General features: G+C 52.7%; 2 protein-coding genes across 2 annotated transcripts; one reads left to right on the top strand and one right to left on the bottom strand.

The window, feature by feature from the left end:
• On the top strand, positions 1 to 937 carry LOC117851902 (uncharacterized). The gene has a single exon (XM_034733816.2). The coding sequence runs from the start codon at positions 292 to 294 to the stop codon at positions 622 to 624; it is 333 nt and encodes a 110-aa protein (XP_034589707.1). The 5' UTR covers positions 1 to 291; the 3' UTR covers positions 625 to 937.
• A 2,100-nt stretch (positions 938 to 3,037) lies between these two features.
• LOC117851930 (uncharacterized) lies at positions 3,038 to 6,845 on the bottom strand. The gene is made up of 2 exons (XM_034733840.2): positions 3,872 to 6,845; positions 3,038 to 3,764 (listed from the first exon to the last, which is right to left on the bottom strand). The coding sequence occupies exons 1-2, from the start codon at positions 6,633 to 6,635 to the stop codon at positions 3,373 to 3,375; spliced, it is 3,156 nt and encodes a 1,051-aa protein (XP_034589731.1). The 5' UTR covers positions 6,636 to 6,845; the 3' UTR covers positions 3,038 to 3,372.
• Between the last annotated feature and the right edge of the window lie 866 nt (positions 6,846 to 7,711).

Below are 7,711 nucleotides of genomic sequence, written 5' to 3'. Positions count from 1 at the left end.
CCTACTCTACGCTCGCCGTACTCGTATTTTTATCCACGGATCACATGGCGCAAACGGGAAACCGCGCTGCATGCCCACCGTCACCGCGCGAACCACCCCGCGCTCCCCGTTTCGCACCACCCCAACTCCGCAGCTCGGCTCCCTATAAAATCACACGCCCGGTCACGCCACCACCCACCCCATTCCATTTTCCGTTCCGTTCCACCAAGACCACCGCGCTGCTTCCTTCGCCAGCCAACGCGCCGCCCGGATCGGAGCCACCCAAGGTTCAGCGGGAACAAGGAGATCGTGATGGCAGAGGCCGGCAGCGCTGCCGCTTCGAGCGCGAGGGGCCCGTCGGCGTCGTCGTCGGGGTGCCGCGGGGGGCGCGGGTGCGGGCTGGCCCTGGGGAGGCTTGTGCGGAAGCTGCGGCGGCAGAGCCGGATGCTTGTGTGCACGGCGACGGCGGCCGGGGCGCGCCACGGCCACGCCGCGTCGTCTTCGTCGTCCGCGCGGTGCCTCCAGTACGACGCGCTCAGCTACGCGCGCAACTTCGACTTCGGCACCGCGCTGGACGGCAGCGACGGCGGCTACTCCTTCGCCTCACGGTTCGTGCTCGCCGCCCCGGCGCGGCGGCCGCAGTAGAGGAAGACGAGGCCAGAGCGGATCGGAGGCGCCAACACGGCCGGTTTAGTAGCTAGTGCTGCAAGTACTGCTAGCTCATTAGCCTGCCATTGGCGCGTTAGCAGCTGGTAGCTAGAGTCGATCAGTTCGTTAGGTGCAGTGGTTTTTGTACTGTCTCTTGTAGCAGGTGGTTGTGTTTATACGAGATGTGGTGGTGGCTGTAAGAGTTCCCCCGGCAGGCATCCTTGACACCTTTTTTCACTTTGGTTGGGGGAGGGAGTCAGAGGAGGAGATGTTCTAAAGATTACAGTGAACAAGATGGCTTTAAGGTTCATCTACAATTTCTAATCCTGATTTTCTTAAGATTTATTTGTTCACTGCCTTCCTAAATTACCTAGACTATATCCTGCGAAGGAAAATTTAATTCATGGAGAACAAGAACATGGACACATGGTCAGTTTACCAGGCAGGGTGCTCCACGGGGCAGATCAGCTGCTTGACTACTTGTCAGTGACCCGTTAGTCTAGTACGGAGTACAGTAGTAGAGACAGCTGTCGAGTCCAGTGATGGGCTGCGGCATAGATGAGGGAGGGAAGCTGCGAGATGGGGGCGAGGCTGGCAAGGTTTGATTGCATCCAGTGAAGTGGTTGGTGCCAGTAGTACAATTATTGCTGGCCGCTGCAGAGGGCGGGCTGACTGCAAGTCACGGACACCACCGTGATTATTCGGATCCAAGCAGACTGCCGTAGTGCAGCGCCTGCCCCACGAGATGACGGGGGGTGCATCTGCGGATCTGCGATCGGGATCAGCGGCGACGGCGAGGCGCAGGCAAAAAGAGTAACTGGCCGCATTGATTCGCGGAGCAGCAGCTATTTTTCCTCCAATGGGCTGGGCCTGCCAACGTGGAAAGCAGGCTTTCTGTTGATGTCAACGGGACATCCAATTTGGGCCTAAAAGGCCGCCATTTAGTTGGGCTTCACTGCAGACCACCACCACCAACATAGTTGAAAGCAGCCAGGCCCATGTACCTCTAGACTTTTCTCTACTAATGCTGGCTGTGCGGTTGTTTTGGCAACCGAAAGCAGAAGAGCTGACAACTCGATGAAAGAAACAAAATCCATCTAAATTTTTGTCAACTGTGAGCTAAGTCAACAGTTGAGGGAAGAAAAAACTTGTAGCTCTCAACGTTTGAAATGCCTAATATTTCTTTTCGCGAAATTCGAACATCTTTTTTATAGTGTGACTTAACACCTACTTTTTTTTGTTGTGGTATATACTCCTCTACTTGTCAATAATTACTAGAACAGTGCGCGATCTATTTGGTTTGGAATTTATATTTTTATGGTTGAATGGAGCACACAATATGTATGCAATATCAAAGACTGAACTTTGAAAAGTATCTTGTAATAAATTCAAGTATCAAGATGTTATTTTTTTCTAGATTTAATTTTTTTATCGGATACCTTTGGTTGTAACGAAGCCAACGAAAGCTAACTTATAATTTTTATCATTTTTCTATGTTTCAAAGTGTCTGGGTGCATCAAGTAAGCCAAAGTGATATTCGATTTATTAGTTAACAAATTATCAATTTGTATCTCTATCATTTTTCTATGTTTTCATTTCTATTTTGCAAAGTGACAGTCAATTTATTAGTTAATAAATTATCATTTTGCATCTCTATCATTTTTTTACATCTTTATTTATATTACTTGTGGGTTGGATGGCGAGGTGATTTCATTAAAGGTAGAGGGTTTTCTTATAAAATTACATGAGAGAGGTCTGTGGACTGTGGGTTGTATTCCGACAAAGTATGGGTTTTTTAAAAAAAAATTGTGTGAGAGGCCTTGGATGGTGGGTTCGATTCCGACGATGTTCGGGATTTTTTTAAATATTTTGATAGTTTGGGTTTTTTTGGAAAAAATTCTATGAGGCCTTTAGACTGATGGTTTGATTTCGACAAAGTTTGGGGTGTGTTTTGAAAAATTGTCAGGAACATGGGCCTGCAGGCCGGACTTTGACAAAGTTCGGGGCTTTTTAAAAAATTTGAGGTCTTTGGACTGCTGGTTTGATTTTAATAAAGTTTGAGGTGTTTTTTGAAAAATCGCCATCCACACTTCGCCGGACGTCTGGAACCTTTTATGGCGACGTGGAGAGCCTCTGGCCTTGAGTAAAAGATATGGCAGGTCCTTTGGAAAGAAAAAAAACAAAGTAATTGTGGGCTGAATATGCAGCATAGTATTATTAGTGGCCCACCAAGCAGTATTTGGCCTTTGGATCTGGCCAGCTCCTTAAAAAGCGGCCCTCCATCGTCTTGTTTCACTTCTCCTGCGTTGCGCGTTGCCAGTTGCCCACGAGTCGTAACCATCTTCAATTAAAAGAAAATAAATTAAACAAATGAATCCAGTCAGCCTGCGCAATAGTCGCAAGTCAAAACTTTCCAAAGAAAAATAAGCCTTCCAAGCTAGTGCCATTATTTCGTCTGCAGTACTTTTAACTATCTACATACAAGGCAGAACAGTAACTGTGCCACTGTTGTAAAAAAGGAAAAATCATAGCAAAATACCAAATTAGGTTAGTGGTATCCTAATCCTATCGTGCCAGTGTTACAAAAAAAGGGTAAAGGTGATGGACTTTGTGAGAAAAAATTGAGTTCTGAACACATAAACCCCACCTCACAAGTATGCAGTAAAGGTTAATTCAGAGAAGTACAGAACACATTTCTTGTCCATCTGACCATTTCCATAGCTCTGAATTTGGATTCCCTGAGTCTCACTGACCATATGCACGAGCGCAAGCGTCTCTGATCAAGCAAAGCTCTGCAGCTGCATCACTCATCGCCATTCTTTGGCATGGCGTTTTCCTACAGCAGCTGAGCCCGATTCTTATGGCAGAAACCAAGCAATCATACACTGTTGCACACAATTCGCTTTCCTCCGATGAAGATGACACAACCCCACTGAATAATTCCTCGTCCAGCAGCAGGGCCGGATCAAGAATCCGCTCTATCTTATCCGGGAACGCCTCACCTACAAACTCCGGTAGCGTCAGGCCATCTCTGAATGCATCGCTGGTTGGCGCTTTCCCGACAAAAATCTCAAGAAGCATAATCCCAAAGCTGTATACATCACCATAGGTCGAGACCTTCCCTGACGTGCCGTATTCTGAACAGTGCAAAAGAAGAGTGCTAGTTTAGAGTTTAGACAAGTGACATTGGCATGCAAATGCAATGGTGAATGCAGAAGAACTAGAAATAGTACTGTGGCATTACCTGGCGCGACATAGCCAATTGTGCCTCTGATGCCGATAGTGCTTTCAGTATTTTCAAATCCATGGCTTTCTGGATCAAGAAGCAGCTTGGCGAGGCCAAAGTCGCCGATGCAGGCCGTCATGTCTTCACCAAGGAGAACGTTCCCTGGCTTCAGATCGCAGTGGATGATCGGTGGTTCACAGCAGCTGTGGAGGTACTTGAGAGCGTCGGCGATGTCCACGGCGATGTTGAACCTCTGGATTATGCTCAGGACACGCCCTTCCGTGACGTCAAGCAAGCTCGGGTGCAGCCACCTGTCCAGGCTGTAATTGGGCATGAAATCGAACACCAGAGCTCTGAAATCGTTACCCTCGGCGTCGATGCTGGAGCAGCAGGTGACGATGCTGATCAGGTTGCGGTGCTTGACCCTTCGCAGAGCCTCGCATTCCGACAGGAAGGTCTTGGAAGCACCGATTTGCTGGAGATGGAACACCTTCACCGCCACCACGACATCCTGGAGCTCGAAGCTCCCCTTCGTCTTCAGTGGCAGGATCCCTTGGTACACGGATCCGTACTTCCCGGCGCCGATGAGGTTGCCATTGGAAAAGTCTTCGGTTGCTTTCGCCAGTTCGGCGTAAGAAACCCTCGGATAATTGTTGCCATTGAGCATGCTTCGAGTCGTGGTGTCTGAAGCAATCCTTGACCTCCTCCTCATCCTGCGGCACCGGAGCAGAGCGAATAGCATGGCGAAGCAGAGAGCAAAGCCAACGATGGGCAACGCGATCTTGAGGATCAGGTGATCGACCCGGGTGGACTTGGTTCGCCGGCAAGGCGGCAGACGGAGCGGCGCCGCGCCGCCGCAGAGCGCCCCGTTGCCGGTCATCTTAAACCCGGTCGTGTTCGCGAACACGCCGAGCGTTGGGACCCGGCCCTCGAGGTGGTTGTGAGACACGTCGAGCTCGATCAGGGAGCTCACGTTCTCCAACCCTGCCGGAATGCCGCCGGACAAGCCGTTCCGTGACAGGTACAGCTCCTGGAGTCCGGTCATCTGGCTGAGCTCCGGCGGGATGCTTCCGGTCAGTTCGTTGCTCGTCAGGTTCAGCTTCCTGAGCCCCTTCAACCTGCTCAGAGACGATGGGATGCTCCCGGTGAAGAGATTCCTGTCCAGACCGAGGAAATCCAGGCTCTGGCAGCTCCCAAGCTCGGCGGGCACCTCGCCAGAGAAGCGGTTCCCGGAGAGCGCCATGATTGCGAGCTGCACGAGCTGGCCCACCTCGTGGGGGAGCCGGCCGTCGAGTCGGTTGTCCGACAGGTCCATCGCCCACGACAACGACGGCAGGAGGAATAGTTGCCGAGGGACGCGGCCGGTGAGCTTGTTGCCGGAGAGGTTAATCAGTGTGAGCCGCTGCAGGTTGCCGATGCTGGAAGGGATCGATCCGTTCAGCGAGTTGCTGCTCAAGTCAAGGCTTAGAAGCTGCGAGAGGTAGCCAATGGAGGATGGCATCGGCCCGGTTAGCTTGTTCTCCTGCAGTCGCAATTCCTGGAGATTCTTCAGCCTCCCAATGCCTTCCGGGATGATGCCGGTGAGAAGATTCGAGCTGAGATCCAAGGTTTGCAGCCCGACTAGGTTCCCGATGCCTGAAGGTATCACGCCGGATATGCGGTTGCCGCCGAGGCTCAGCGTCCGGAGCTCCGGCGAGAGGCGGGCGGCGGAGCCCGGCATCGCGCCGCCGAGATTGTTGCCGTCGAGGTAGATTTCAACAAGCCCGCTGCTGTTGGTTAAGCCCTCCAAGAACTCCCAGCCGCCGGCGTCGCTGGCTGTGAGCTTGTTGTTGGACAGCTCGAGCGACTCCATGGCTGTGAGCCTGCCGATCCCTGGTGGCACGTGCCCGGTGAAGCTGTTGCTGGCGAGGCTGAGGGCCTGCAAGCTCGACGCCATGGCGAGCGACGCCGGGATCGGCCCGCTGAGGTTGTTCCCGCCGAGGAAGAGGTACCGGAGGTCCGGCCAGCGCGCGCCGGCGTCGGCGGGGAGCTGCCCGTGAAAATCGTTGTTGGCGATGGAGAATTCTTGCAGCGACGACATGTTGAAGAAGCCCGGCGGGATCTCGCCGGTGAGGCGGTTCTGGTAGACGGTGAAGACCCGGAGGTCGGGGAGGCGCGAGAGGGCCTCGGGGATGCCGCCTTCGAGAAGGTTCTGGTCGAACTGGAGCGCCCGGATCCAGGTGATGTTCCCGAGCGACGGCGGGATGCGGCCGGAGAGCGCGTTGTGGCCGAGCCAGAGGACGGTGAGGTTGCGCAGCGAGTCGAGCCACCCCGGGACGCCGCCGATGAGGTGGTTGTTGTTGAGGAACGCGACGGCGAGGGCGCTGCAGTTGCGGAGCGCGTCGGGTATCTCGCCCTCGAACTTGTTGTCGCAGAGGCTGAGGTACGAGAGGTGCTGGAGCCGGCCGAGGCTCGCCGGAATCCTTCCCGAGACGCCGTTGTCGGTGAGGTTGAGGACCTCGAGGCGCTCCAGGTCGCCGACGGCCGGGGACAGCGTCCCGGTGAGGCCGTGGCCGGACACGTCCAGCGACGTGACGCGCCCCGCGGCGCAGGTCACGCCCGGCCACCGGCAGAAGTGCGCCGTGTCGTTCCACGACCGGAGCTTGCCGGACGGGTCGGTCACGGCGGCCTTGAACGCCAGCAGCGCGTCCCGGTCGGTGCCTGCCGCCGCCGCCACCGCCAATGCGCCCAGTTGCACGAGCAAGAGCAGCGCCATGAATCCTGCTCCAGCTCCACCTCGCATAGCAGTTTATCTGCTCTGTGCCGTGTGACTAGCTGGAGGCACAGTAGCTTGCAGCTTCCAAGCTTGTGAAGCTTCCACTTATATAGTGGGGCTCGAGCACGGTCGTCCATTGGATTTTGGAGGATGGACGGCGTCGTCGTTTGTTAGCTCTGCTGCAATGGCGACGAACCAGGAGATTCAGAATTTCAGACACGTCGCAATCTCACACTTGACTGAAACCTAGCGGTGGATTACAAATTTCGTCCCTTTTCTTTTTTGGCTTGTTTGGGCTGACTTCTTCTTGAGAAGCCTCGTAGCAGCAGCGACGGCGTCTAATGGGTGCTGAGAAAAACTAGCTAAGCTTGTTTATTGCAGTGACACGGTGTTTGACATTATCTTGTTGAGACCAGCTAGCATCGTCTTAAAAAATTAGCTAATCTTTTTTTCCATGTGTTGGCGCACTTGGTGCAAATTTGTTTGCACGTTCTGAAACTGCAAACAGAAGGAATGCCCCCTCCTGTGGAGGAGGCTGAATCGCCTGGAATGTTTTGGCTTGCAATTATTGCACGCTGCTCTACATTCCTTTCGTTTTTATAAGGCGGCTTACTACCGCTGACTCCGAGTTCTTGCTTATTAGAGGATGGGTATTTTGTGCTCGAGATCACATGGGAGATGCTGGATGCAGCCATGGTGGGAGCAGGAAAAATCGGATGGGTATCCAAGCTGCGTTGGAAGCTACTTTATCAAAAAAAAAAAGGTGCGTTGGAAGCTGAGATGTCAAATATCCCAGTCCGAACAGATGCTACTGTGGCGGATATTCTGTTCTTTTTTTTCGAAATTATGATATTCTGTTCTTGGAGCTTAAGCATTTGATAGCTTTCAGATGCGCTTCGTGTAAATTTTCTTATTGCCCGGCCTACGAGCTTGTAATACTGACGGTAATAATAACTCTGTCGCGGATATTCTGATCTTGGAGCTTAAGAATTTGTCTAGCATCATGGTTTAATGGGAAAAGAAAAAAAAACATTGACGCTGACAGAGAGAAAGCTTTGATGCCGCAAACTGGGCCAAGGCCTTTCCTTTACTTTTTAGCGAGC

The sequence above is a fragment of the Setaria viridis genome, chromosome 4 (assembly GCF_005286985.2).
Source record: "Setaria viridis chromosome 4, Setaria_viridis_v4.0, whole genome shotgun sequence".
NCBI classification, from domain to species: domain Eukaryota; kingdom Viridiplantae; phylum Streptophyta; class Magnoliopsida; order Poales; family Poaceae; genus Setaria; species Setaria viridis.
The sequence above is the reverse complement of the archived record's forward strand: the minus strand, read 5'-3'. Positions and strand labels throughout refer to the sequence as shown.

Bases quoted from the DNA above. Each gene is read 5' to 3' on its own strand.
- LOC117851902 (XM_034733816.2), top strand. From the start codon at position 292: ATGGCAGAGGCCGGCAGCGCTGCCGCTTCGAGCGCGAGGGGCCCGTCG.
- LOC117851930 (XM_034733840.2), bottom strand. From the start codon at position 6,635: ATGCGAGGTGGAGCTGGAGCAGGATTCATGGCGCTGCTCTTGCTCGTG. The intron at 3,765-3,871 runs GTAATGCCACAG...TGCACTGTTCAG, and splicing joins AATTGGCTATGTCGCGCCAG to AATACGGCACGTCAGGGAAG.